The following is a 13,666-nucleotide window of genomic DNA, read 5'->3' on the forward strand; positions in this document are numbered from 1 at the left end:
CCAAAGTGCTGGGATTACAGGCTTGAGCCACCGCGCCCGGCCAGAGATTTTTTTTTAAATAAAACTCAGACTTGGGAAATTTTGAGAGGCATCATATTTTCATAGAGTTTTAGGAAACGATTATTTGTTATTAACCGAATGAACTGTTTTCTCTAACAGTGAAGAATGTGGAGACAGGTCGGAGCATCCCAGGAGTGAAGATGTTTTTTGGGCATGAGATTGTGAATGGTGAGACCCCCATGTTCCTTGAATGCTAGTACTGAGATTTCCAGCAGTAGTAAACTTACTTCTGTGCCTCATTCCAATATTTGAAATGAAATAGGATATTGTCTTGCCTTTAATGTTTCACTTATGATTTCTTAAAGTTGGTATTTGATAATTGACCCTTTTCTTACTGTTTCTGTGGGCACCCTGTGAGTAGAATAGTCTTACTGAATTATAATCATTTTGGTTTTACAATGTCAGGTCTGTTGGTGCTTATCACTAGTGACTTGGGCCAGCAGGCAGTTAGGAATGTGAACAGGAAGGGATTGTCTTGCTAAGCAAGCTATTTAAAATGCTACCATTTTACAGTCCATTCACAATTCCTCATCGAAAACCTTGGAGCCAGATGTCTCAGAATCAAGAATTGTTCTGGACTTTTGGAAAATTAACAGCGTATATAATGTTCATATTACATAACACTTCCAGAAAATCTGGGCAGTACTCTACAGTACTCTATAATACAACACATTTCTCCAGAGAAATGGGTGGACAATCATACTAAGTGGAATAAAATCAGACTATACATAGCATATCAGGTCCAGTTCTGCCACCAAAAGTTACACAAAATTTTGGTTTTCAGAGCTTTTTGGACTTTGGAATAGCAGGAAAGCCTTATTCTTTATTTCTGCTAGCACAAACCATTTAGCAAGAGGAGTTACAATTGTCTGAAATGTCTTGCTTTCAAGGACTCACGAGCTTTCTGCTTCTGCCCTTTAAGGAGGAGTACAGATCAGGAGCTGGGTAGAGGGGGCAGAGGAATGAGAGTTCTGGGACCTCTTAGGGCTGTGCACGTCTCACTTTGGGGCAGATTTGAGGAAAGGAAAGGACTCCTATAAATGAGGCTTTACTACTGCTTGAAAGATTGCTTTGCTTTGTAAGAAAACTAGAATTTAGGAGGAAATGAAAATCTCATCAGATTAATGACTGCCAATCCTGAGCCACTTCAGGTAATATAAGTCTGGTCAGCTACCTAACTATTCTTTCTCATTGAGTATGCTGTCATGAACACTCTGTCCCTTGAATACTCTTTTATAATGATAGGGATAGTGGTGGTAGTTGGAGATCTTAATTGTATTTTCACTATCAGCCTTTGCAGTGAAACAGAACTCTGGACTGGAGCAAAGCTAGGCTGTGAATGGGTTTGTAGAGAGAAGTGAAGGAATCACTACTATCATTTCCCCAACTGAGAAGGCTGAAGGCTGTCCAGCTTTTTGATTTGTACACACGGAATTCATTGCCTCCTAAATTCTTATCCAGGATTTGGCCTTCGTTCATCCTTTTTTTTTTTTTTTTTTTTAAGATGGGGTTTTTTTTTGTTACTCAGGCTGGAGTGCAGTGGCGTGATCCTGGCTCACTGCAACCCTTGTCTCCAGGGTTCAAGCGATTCTCATGCCTCAGCCTTCTGAGTAGCTGGGATTACAGGCACCTACCACCATGCCTGGCTAACGTGTGTGTGTGTGTGTGTGTGTGTGTGTGTGTGTGTGTGTGTGCGCGCGCGCGCGCGTGCGCGCGCATATATATATATATACACACACATAAAAATTTTTGAGACGGATTCTCACTCTTTGGCCCAGGCTAGAATGTAGTGGCACAGTTTTGGCTCACTGCAATCTCCGTCTCCTGGGTTCAAGCAATTCTGCTGCCTCAGCCTCCCCAGGAGCTGGGATTACAGGGGTGTGCCACCACACCACACCCAGCTATTTTTTTTGTATTTTTAGTAGAAACAGGGTTTCACCATGTTAGTCAGCTTGGTCTCAAACTCCTGACCTCAAATGATTTGCCCCCTTGGCCTCCAAAGTGCTGGGATTACAGGCGTGAGCCACTGCACCCAACCCAATTTTTGTATTTTTTTAGTAGAGACAGGGCTTCTCCATGTTGGCCAGGCTGGTCTCGAGCTCCTGACCTCAGGTGATCTGCCTGCCTCAGCCTCCCAGAGTGCTGGAATTACAGGCTTTGTTCATTTTTAAGCTCAAATGATAGTCATTTCTTTCTTTGTTCTGTGGCCCAGTCAACCACGGACGAGTCTCCCCAAAAAGCACCTTCAATGAGAATTGTCACCAGGCACGATGGCTCATGCCTGTAATCCCAACACTTTGGGAGGACAAGGCAGGCAGATCACAAGGTCAGGAGATTGAGAGCATCCTGGCCAACGTGGTGAAACCCCGTCTCTACTAAAAATATAAAAATTAGGTGGGCGTAGTGGTGTGTGCCTATAATCCTAGCTACTCAGGAGGCTGAGGCAGGAGAATTACTTGAACCAGGGAGTTGGAGGTTGCCATGATCCAAGATTGTGCTATTGCACTCCAGCCTGCCCACATAGCAAGATTCCATTTCAAAACAAAAAAAAAAAAAAAAAGAATTGTCAAGATGAAAGATAATCATGGCTAATCAGCATTTTTTTAGTCAATTTTACCTTTTCTCTGCCCCAGATTCAATACTTCTAGATAGTTCAGAGAAAAGAGACATTTGAAACATAGAGGCATTTTGCTTGAAAAGTACCAAAATGAGGCTGGGCTCAGTGGCTTACACCTGTAATCCTAGCACTTTAGGAGGCTGAGATGGGCAGACCATGAGGTCAAGAGATGGAGACCATTCTGGCCAACATGGTGAAGCCCTGTCTCTACTAAAAATAAAAAAATTAGCTGGGTGTGGTGGCATGCACCTGTAGTCCCAGTTATTCAGGAGACTGAGGCAGGAGAATCGCTTGAACCTGGGAGACGGGGGTTGCAGTGAGCCGAGATTGCATCACTGCACTCCAGCCTGGAGATAGAGCCCAAGACTCTGTCTCAAAAAAAAAAAAACTACCTCATTGAATGTAAGATGCCATTAATTATAAGGCACACTATTTCTTTTTGCATTGTAAGAAAGAAAAAGAAGCTGTCAATTAAACTTTCTTATAATCACATCAAATTTCAGATGTTCTATTTATTTTTTCTTAATACATGTTACATGGATCTGGGAACAAACAGACTGTTTTCAGGTGTTTAAAATGTGTATCTTAGAATCAACAGAATACATTAGCCAGGTGTGGTGGCACATACCTGTAATCCCAGCTATTTAGGAGGCCTAGTCACAAGAATCACTTGACCCAGGGAGGCAGAAGTTGCTGTGAGCTGAGATCAGGCCACTGCACTCCAGGCTGGGTGACAGAGTGAGACTCCGTCTCAAAAAAAAAAAAAAAAAAAAAAGAATCAGTGGAATATAGTATTTCCCTACATTTCCTGCATAATTAGGTTAAAAACAAAAAGATTTCACAATCTCCATGGAATATTTCTCTCATAATTCTTTTGATATTTCCATTTAAACCTTCATTACCTTTCATGTCACTGAACTTTTTAATGTGCTAGCCTGTGAGAGTGCTAGGGACAGATTTGTGAATAATTTAAGAGAAAACCCTCAAACAGTGTACCATGTGAGAGGAGGTGCATTAAGATTAGGATGAGTGGGAAATAAATGTCTGGAACTAATTTGAATGACCACAAATCTACCCTAGAAGAAAAGGGGTGAGATACATAGAAAGGTTCCTAATCCTTCTAAATAATCCAGAAGCTTTGTAGGGATATAATATTGAGAGTCTTTGACACTTTAGTCTGTTCTGTATTTATAGCTGGCCAGTAAAAGCCTCTGTAGACTAACATTTCATTTCCAATTATTGTTTGCAGTACATGGTTAAACTGGGGATGTGTGGGTAGCAGAGTAGTTAATTTATTTCAGATTGGAGCCTCTGTTGGAAGCCATTTGGTTATTTTACAGTGGAACTACTAGATGAAGTGGAACAAGGCTCAGTGAGAGAAAACACATCGTCTGTTAGGTAAGATGGAATCATTTTCTTACTTATGATGTTTCCCAAATGTGCACATTAGGGTAGAAAGCCTTAACTCTAATTCACTAGCTGCTTAATTCCTTGGCATGAGGAAATAAAAATGAGAAGAAATATATAGGCTGGGCGCGGTGGCTCAGGCCTGTAATCCCATCTCTTTGGGAGGCCAAGGTAGGCAGATCACGAGGTCAGGAGTTTGAGACCAGTCTGGCCAACATAGTGAAACCTCATCTTGACTAAAAATACAAAAAATTAGCTGGATGTGGTAGTGTGCTGAGGCAGGAGAATCGAGTGAATCCAGGAAGTGGAGGTGGCAGTGAGCCCAGATCGCACCATTGCACTCCAACCTAGGTGACAGTGTGTGACTCCGTATCAAAAAAAAGCATGTGTGTGTGTGTGTGTTCATCCATGTTAGATAGCACCTCAAATCAATGTAAGCAGTGGATGAATGGGTCCTCTGGTTAATGAAGGACCACAGCCCTTAACGTTAATGTGTGGCAGAATCTGTGTGTGGCATCAGCAACAAAGAACAAGTCCATCTGGATGTTGTTTCTTGTAAGGATAGTCTAAATGCAGAAAGAACTGGGATGGAGAAAATGAAAGTTGAAGTCCTAAATGTATGTGAGTCTCTTTCTCCGGCCCCTGAAGCACCAACTACCTCGCTGCTGAATGACCTCAAGTACAGCCCATCAGGTGAGTATGGCGGCTCTGAATTTTCTAGGCTCTCCTTTTTTTTGAACCAAGTCAGTCAAATTCAACTAGACTCTCTTCACTGTTTAGGGTTGGTGTAACCCTGAATCAACATGCTCTATAGAATGCTTAGTTGAGCCATTGCTTCTGGGTTCTGAATTAAGATAAAATATTGTGATTTATTTATTTTTATTTATTTATTTATTTATTTATTTTGAGATGGAGTTTCACTCTTGTTACCCAGGCTGGAGTGCAATGGCGCAATCTCGGCTCACTGCAACCTCCGCCTCCTGGGTTCAGGCAATTCTCCTGCCTCAACCTCCTGAGTAGCTGGGATTACAGGCACGCGCCACCATGCCCAGCTAATTTTTTGTATTTTTAGTAGAGATGGGGTTTCACCATGTTGACCAGGATGGTCTTGATCTCTTGACCTCGTGATCCACCCGTCTCGGCCTCCAAAGTGCTGGGATTACAGGCTTGAGCCACCGCGCCCGGCAGGTGATTTATTTTTTAATTTAATAATTGAGTTCATACTGCATGTGCACTCATTTATTGGGGCACACTCATTCATTGGGGATTCTGAAGTATGGTATCCCTCCTCTTATTGAGCAGCATACAGATGCTAAATAAGGTAAATAAATTAAATATATAGTGTAATAGTGCCAAATGCTAAGGAGAAAAAAATAGAAGTAATATGTAGGGAGGGTGGTTTTGCAATTTTAGGATATCCAGGACAAATCTTGCTGAAATGATAATATTTGTGTAAAGATCTGAAGGAGGTGAGGGACCAAGCTCTAGGGATATCTTGGGGAAATGTGCTTTAGGCTGGGGCAAAAAAAAAAGCAAATACAAAGTCACTGAGATAGGAACATACCAGGATCTTGAAGGAACAGCAAGGAGATCAGAGCAGCTGGAGCAAGGAGAGAAGCAGTACATGAGATGGAACAGGTGAGTCAAAGAGGAGCTCTTAGAGGCTTGCGAGGACTTAAACTTTTTTTTTTTGAGACAGAGTCTCACTCTGTCCCCCGGGCTGGAGTGCTGTGGCTTGATCTTGGCTCATTGCAACCTCCACTTCCCAGGTTCAAGTGATTCTCCTATCTCAGCCTCCTGAGTAGCTGGGATTACAGGCATGTGTGCCACTATGCCCAGCTAATTTTTAATTATATATATATATATATATATTTTGAGACAGAGTCTCGTCCTATCCTCCAGGCTGGAGTGCAGTGGGTGGATCTTGGCTCACTGCAACCTCTGCCTCCCAGGTTCAAGTGATTCTCCTACCTCAGCCTCCTGAGTAGCTGGGATTGTAGGTGTGTGCCACCACACCCAGCTAATTTTTATTTTTTTTGGAGACGGAGTCTTGCTGTGTCACCCAGGCTGAAGTTCAGTGACAGGATCTCAGCTCATTGCAACCTCCACCTCCCAGGTTCAAGCAATTCTCCTGCCTCAGCCTCCCAAGTAGCTGGGACTATAGGTGTCTCTACTAAAAATACAAAAAAATAATTTTTAAATTTTTTTTTTGTATTTTTAGTAGAGACACCTTTTTTGTATTTTTAGTAGAGACGGGGTTTCACCATGTTAGCCAGACTAGTCTCAAACTCCTGATCTAGTGATCGTCCGTCTTGGCCTCTCAAAGTGCTGGGCTTACAGGCATGAGCCACCATGCCCAAGTGGGAGTTAAACTTTTACTCTGAAGTGAGACGAGGAACTTTGGAGGTTTTTTGTTTGTTTGCTTTTATTAAAAACAAAGAAGGCTGGGGTCTCATGCCTGTAATCCTGGCACTTTGGAAGGCCAAGGCTGCTGGATCATGAGGTCACGTGATTGAGATCATCCTGGCCAACGTGGTGAAACCCCATCTTTACTAAAAATATAAAAATTAGCCTGGCGTGGTGGCATATGCCTATAATCTTAGCTGCTTAAGAGGCTGAGGCAGGAGAATCACTTGAACCCAGGAGGTGGCGGTTGCAGTGAGCTGAGATTGTGCTACTGTACACTAGCCTGGCAACAGAGCAAGATTCTGTCTCAAGAAAAAAAAAACAACAAGGCCAGGCACAAGTGCTTATGCCTGTAATTCTAGCACTTAGGGAGGCCAAGGTAGGAGGATTGTTTGAGGCCAGGAGTTCAAGACCAGCCTGGGCAACATATGGGATCCCATCTCTATAAAAAAATAATAAAATAAGGCTGGGTATGGTGGTTTATGCCTGTAATCCCAGCACTTCAAGGGGGCTAAGGTGGGTGCATTGTACAGATTGCCTGAACCTAGGAGTTCACGTCCTGCCTGGGCAACATGGTGAAACATCATCTCAATTTAAAGAAAATATTTAAAAATTTTGGCCAGGTGCAGTGGCTCATACCTGTAATCCCAGCACTTTGGGAGGCTGAGTCAGGCACATCACCTGAGGTCAGGAGTTTGACACCAGCCTGGGTAACATAGTGAAACTCTGTCTCTACTAAAAATACAAAAATTAGCTGGGTGTGGTGGCAGGCCCCTGTAATCCCAGCTACTCAGGAGGCTAAAATGGGAGAATCGCTTGAACCCAGGAAGCAGAGGTTGCAGTGAGTAGAGATTGCACCATTGCACTCCAGCCTGGGTGACAAGAGGGAAACTAGTCTCATAGTGTATTCTTTGAAGTATTCAAGATATAAACCTATAAGGAGAGAAACATTACTGGATTATCACAGGATATGTAAACAGGTCAATTGGTGGGGCTTTTGTTTACTCTCATTTGACAAAGAAGATGTTAATTAGTGTTCACTGTGTGATGGGCTAATGCAGGTGATAATGAAATAACATTAGACATTCAAGTTGCAATAGAGTAGGAATATATGAGTATGGCCAAAATTAGGGGGAGAGCTATTCTGTTGCTGAGGAATAGAAATATATCTAATGCCACCTTTGTCCTGTAGAGGAAGAGGAGGTGACATACACAGTCATTGATCAGTTCCAGCAGAAGTTTGGTGCTGCAGTAAGTATTGTCCTCAATCATTACTAGTGTTACCTGTATGTAGGTATCATGTCTGCGTCTTACACATTTCTTTATGATAAGATTTTTTGCTTTCCCATGGATGCCTTAAAAAAAAAGATTTTTTATTTTTTTTCTATTAATTCAAGAAAATATTTGGTGGCTGCTGTATGCCAGGCACTGTTCTGAGATCTGGGGTAAACAATAATCAACAAAAGACAAAGTTCCAGCCCTCAAGGAGCTTATATTCTAATGCAAGACAATAAACAATTTATTGTATTTTAGGTGTTAGTAAGTTTTGAGAATAAAAATAAAAAATGGTGAGGGTTGGAAAGGGAGAAAAAAAAGCATGGTATGGGGACTAGAGTGACAAGGAGGTCCTAATTTATGTGGGATAGGCAGAGAAAACATATCTGAGGAAGTGACATTAGAACAAAGACTTGAGTAAGTAAGGGAGCCAGGTAGATATCAAAGTGAAGAACTTAAAAGTGGAATTAGCAAGTGCAAAGGCCCTGAGGCTGAAATATTCCTGACTTGTGTGGAAAAACAGCAGGGAGGTCAGTGTGACAGGACCACAGTGAAGAAGAATGGTAGGAGATGGAAGTGGGCAGGAGGCAGTTCTTTTAAGGTTTTCTGGACGTTGTAAAGACTTTGAGTTTGACTTGAGTGACATGGAAAGCTATTGGCAGTTTCAGAGAAGAGTCAAAATTTTTTTTTTTTTTTTTTTTTTTTTTTTTTTGAGACAGGGTTTCGATCTTGTTGCCCAGGCTGGAGTGCAATGGTACGATCTCAGCTCACTACAACCTCTGCCTCCTGGGTTTAAGTGATTCTCTTGCCTCAGCCTCCCAAGTAGGTGGGATTACAGGCATATGCCACCATGCCTAGCTAATTTTGTGTTTTTAGTAGAGAGGCGTTTTTACCACATTAGTCAGGCTGGTCTCAAACTCCTGACCTCAGAGGATCTGCCTGCCTCGGTCTTCCAAAGTTCTGGGATTTCAGGTGTGAGCCACCGCATCCATTCTGACTTACATTTTAAAAGTGTCACATAGGATACTGTACTTAGGCAATTACTCTATTAATCATGTATTAATTTGAGAAATGGGAGCAAGTATCCTGTAGTGTGGTTCACAGATGGGCTTCAGGAAGGTCATTGAGCTTTCTGTATAGATGCAAACTTATGTTTGTGTGTACACGGATGCATTTTTTTTTCTTCATCATTCGACTTGACCTTTTTTTTTTTTTGAAATGGAGTCCCACCATGTGGCCCAGGCAGGAGTTTGGTAGGCCAGTCTTGGCTCACCACAGCCTCCGCCTCCTGGATTCAAGTGATTCTCTTGCCTCAGCCTCCCAAGTAGCTGGGATTACAGGTGCACACCACCACCCAGCTAATTTTTGTATTTTTAGTAGTAGAAATGGGGTTTCACCATGTTGGCCAGGCTGGTCTCAAACTCCTCAGCTCAGTCCGCCTGTCTCGGCCTCCCAAAGTGCTGGGATTACAGGCATGAACCACTGTGCCTGGCCCATGGGTAGATTTTTAAAAGGAGAGCTAGCTGCCAACAGGTTATTTTTTAACTAAGTCTGAACTGAACAGAAGATTTTTTTTTAATTATTTGAAATTTTAAAATAAATTTTTAAAAAATTATTTTAAAACAAAAAGTTTTGAGGCTGGACATGGTGGCTCACGCCTATAATCCCAGCACTTTGGGAGGCGGAGGCAGGTGGATCACAAGGTCAAGAGATTTAGATCATCCTGATCAACAAGGTGAAACCCCGTCTCTACTAGAAAACACAAAAATTACCTGGGCATGGTGGTGCGTGCCTGTAGTCACAGATACTCGGGAGGCTGGGGCAGGAGAATCGCTTGAACCCAGGAGGTGGAGGTTGCAGTAAGTCGAGATTGCGCCATTGCATTCCAGCCTTGGTAACAAGAGCAAAACTCCAAAATAAAATAAAATAAATAAATAAACAAAAACAAAAAGTTTTATAAAAAATTATTGAGATATCCATATACCATACAATTTATTTAGTTAAACAAATAGTTCATTTGTTTTTAGTATATTCACAGAGTTGTACGTAAAACAGCATAATAAATTTTAGAATATTTTCAATATGCCAGAAAGAAACCCCACACCCCTTATTCATCACTCCTAATCACTCCTCAGCCCCTGGCAACCACTAAAACAGCCTGGCCATTATGGTGAAACCCCGTCTCTACTAAAAATACAAACATTCGCCAGGTGTGGTGGTGGGTACGTGTAGTCGCAGCTACTGGGAAGGCTGAGCCAGGAGGAGGTGGAGATTATAGTGGGCCGAGATCATGCCACCATACTCTAGCCCAGAAGACAGAGCAAAGCTCTCTCTCAAAATAAATAACATAAAGTAAAATCGTAGTTTTCTGACAAGCTTTATTTACTTAGCATAATGTTTTCAAGGTTCATCCATATTGTATCTTATATCAGTATTTCACTTCTTTTTTCACTGTCTTGGCCAGGCTGGCCTTGAACTCCTGATCTTGTGATTCACCCACCTCAGCCTCCCAAAGTGCTGGGATTACAGGCGTGAGTCACTGCACCTGGCCTTCACTTCTTTTTATTGCCAAATAATATTTCTTATACATTAAAAAAAAATTGTTTTTTGAGACAGGGTCATTCTCTGTCACCCAGGCTGGAATGCAGTGACAGAATCACAGTTCACTATAGCCTGGACCTCCTAGGCTCAAGGAGTCCTCCCACCTTAGCCTCCCAGGTGGTTAGGACTACAGGCATGTGCCACAACAGCTAGCTAATTTTTAAATATTTTTTGTAGAGACAATGTCTAGTTATGTTGCCGAGACTGGTCTCAAACTACTGGGCTCGAACAATCCACTTGCCTCGGCTTCCCAAAGTGCTGGGATTACAGGCGTGAGTCACCACAACCAGCCACCAAAATAATATTCCATTGTATGGATATACTACATTTTATTTATCCATTCATCATTTGATGGACATTTGGGTTGTTTCTACTTTTTGGCTATTGTGAATAATGCTACTTTTAACATTCATGGACAAATTTTTGTCTGGATGTTTTTGTTTCTTTTGGATAGTTACCTAGGAGTGAAATTGCTAGATCATTTGGTAACTCTGTGTTTAACTTTTTTGAGGAATGACCAGACTTTGTTTCCAAAGCTGCTACACCATTTTACATTTCTACCAGAAGTCTGTGAGGGTTCCAATTTCTTCACATCCTTGCCAACACTTACCTATAATTTTGATTATAGCCATCCTGGTGGGTATGAAGTGGTATCTTATTGTGGTTTTGATTTGCATTTCTCTGATAGCTAATGATGTTGAACATTTCTATGAGCTTACTAGTCATTTGTATAACTTCTTTGGAGAAATATCTATTTAGATCCTTTGCCTTTTGAGACAGTCTCACTTTGTAGCCCAGGCTGGAGTGCAGTGGCATGATCTCAGCTCACTGCAACCTCTGCCTCCTAGGATCTCAAGCGATCCTCCCACCATAGCCTTCTGAGTAACTGGGACTACAGGGATGTACCACCATGCCCAACTCATTTTTTTTTTTTAAGAGATGAGGTCTTGCTATGTTCCCCAAGCTGGTCTTGAACTCCTGGACTCAAGCAATGTCTTCCTCGGCCTCCTGAAGTACTGGGATTACAGGCATGAGCCACCACATCCAGCTTTAATTTTTGTATTTTGTGTAGAGACAGTTTCTCACTATGTTGCCCAGGCTGGTCTCTAACTCCTAGGCTCAAGCAATCTGTCCTCCTCAGCCTACCTCAGTGCTGGGATTACAGGCATGAGCCACTGTGCCCAAACCTTTTCCTATTTTTTAATTGAATTGTAACAATTATTTTTATAATTGAGCTGTAAGAATTATATATGTATAAGCAGATTATTTAAAGGGACCATGAGAACAATAAGAAAAAAAATGAGGACAAGAACTTGTGGCCAGACATGGTAGCTCACTCCTGTAATACCAGCACTTTTGGAGGCCAAGGCAGGCAGATCACTTGAGCCCAGGAGTTAGAGACCAGCCTGGGCAACAAGGCAAAACCCTACCTCTACAGAAAAATACAAAAAATTGGCTGGGCATGGTGGCACATGTCTGTAGTTCCAGCTACCCGGGAGGGTGAGGTGAGAGGATCAGCTAAGACTAGGAGGTCGAGGCTGCAGGAAGCTAAAATGGGAGGATAGCTTGAGCCCAGGAGTTCCATGCTGCATTGAGCTGTGATCTGCACTCCAGCCTGAGGGATGGCATGAGACTGTCTCAAAAACAAAACAAAACAAAAGCTTTTGCTCTGGAAGTTTGAAGAGGTCATTAGGAGTTTTCATCAATAGAAAATTCAGTTTTTGCCGGGCGCAGTGGCTCAAGCCTGTAATCCCAGCACTTTGGGAGGCCGAGGCGGGTGGATCACAAGGTCAAGAGATCGAGACCATCCTGGTCAACACGGTGAAACCCCGTCTCTACTAAAAATACAAAAAATTAGCTGGGCATGGTGGCGCATGCCTGTAATCCCAGCTACTCAGGAGGCTGAGGCAGGAGAATTGCCTGAACCCAGGAGGCGGAGGTTGCGGTGAGCCGAGATCGCGCCATTGCACTCCAGCCTGAGTAACAAGAGTGAAACTCCGTCCCAAAAAAAAAAAAAGAAAATTCAGCTTTTGTTGCCCTTTCTGCAGCCATCTTTTGTTGATTGGAGATGAAGCTGAAATTGAGTCCCATTTTCTCATCATTGATGAGAGATGCTTAGAATGTAGAACACTTGCCAGGCATGGTGGCTCACGCCTGTAATCCCAGCACTTTGGGAGGCTGAGGCAGGCGGATCACCTGAGGTCAGAAGTTCGAGACCAGCCTGACCAATATGGTGAAACCCCATCTTTAAAAAAAATAATAATAATAAAATAAATAAAAAATAAAAAAATAATGTAGAACACTTTATGCTCTCTAAAGGGAGATATTGTGCTAGTGTAAATTACTGTGCCTTTCTGTTCTTGAATAATTTACCTACCTATAAAATGGGGAGAATCTTGTGTCATGCAAATATTTTTATGAATTATGGATTAAGGATTTTAGAATTCTATAATGAAATAGGCTAAGATTAAAGATAATCAAAGGACAAGAGTATGTACCTGGGGTACCACTATTTCAGTTTTTTTGTGTGTGTTTGTTTGTTTTTGACAGAGTTTCACTCTGTCACCCAGGCTGAAGTGCATCATCATGGCTCACTGCAGCCTCAGCCTCCCAGGCTCAAGTGACCTTCCCACTTTAGCCTCCAGAGTAGCTGGGGCTACACTTCAGGTGTGCACCACCATGCCTGAATAATTTTTTGTATTTTTTATAGAGACACTGTGTTGCTCAGGCTGGCCTCAAACCCTTGGGCTCAAGCAGTCCTCCTGCCTCAGCCTTCCAAAGTGCTGGAATTACAGGAGTGAGCCACTGCACCTGGCCACTAATTTAGTTTTGAGTAATTCGGTGAATCTGAGGCTTTAAGGCATCTGAAGAGTCCTTGTTTCTGTCTTTCTGAGCAATGGATACTCTGAGACTTAGCTACCACATATATTCCTTTCAGAATTGCCGTATGTTACAGCATGCCATAGTTTGCATGAGAAATCTTGTCTTAAAGATTATAATTCAGGGCCGGGTGCAATGGCTCATGCCTGTAATTCCAGCTCGTTGGGAGTTCGAGATGAGTGGATCACTTGTGATCAGAAGTTCGAGACCAGCCTGACGAACATAGTGAAACCCCTTCTCTATTAAAAATAAAAAATTAACTGGGCATGGTGGTACACACCGGTAATCCCAGCTACTTGGGAGGTTGAGTCAGGACAATCACTTGAACTCCAGAGTTGAAGGTTGTAGCGAGCCAAGATCATACCATTGCACTCCAGCCTGGGCAACAAGAGTGAAACTCCACCTCAAATTAAAAAAAAA

The 13,666-nt window shown here is 42.4% G+C and overlaps 1 protein-coding gene across 2 annotated transcripts in view; it reads left to right on the forward strand.

Moving 5' to 3' along the window:
• EXD1 (exonuclease 3'-5' domain containing 1) overlaps positions 1-13,666 on the forward strand; it is a 41,134-nt gene that overhangs the window by 12,051 nt on the left and 15,417 nt on the right. For both annotated transcript variants that reach the window (XM_032251265.1, XM_032251264.1), the window contains exons 2-5: positions 160-228; positions 4,018-4,075; positions 4,650-4,777; positions 7,683-7,741. In XM_032251265.1, the coding sequence (XP_032107156.1) occupies positions 201-228; positions 4,018-4,075; positions 4,650-4,777; positions 7,683-7,741 (273 nt within the window). In that variant the 5' untranslated portion in view covers positions 160-200. The remainder of the gene's footprint in view (positions 1-159; positions 229-4,017; positions 4,076-4,649; positions 4,778-7,682; positions 7,742-13,666) is intronic.

The sequence above is a fragment of the Sapajus apella genome, unplaced genomic scaffold (assembly GCF_009761245.1).
Source record: "Sapajus apella isolate SASKATOON/1434 unplaced genomic scaffold, GSC_monkey_1.0 scaffold74, whole genome shotgun sequence".
In the NCBI taxonomy this organism is placed as follows: Eukaryota; Metazoa; Chordata; class Mammalia; order Primates; family Cebidae; genus Sapajus; species Sapajus apella.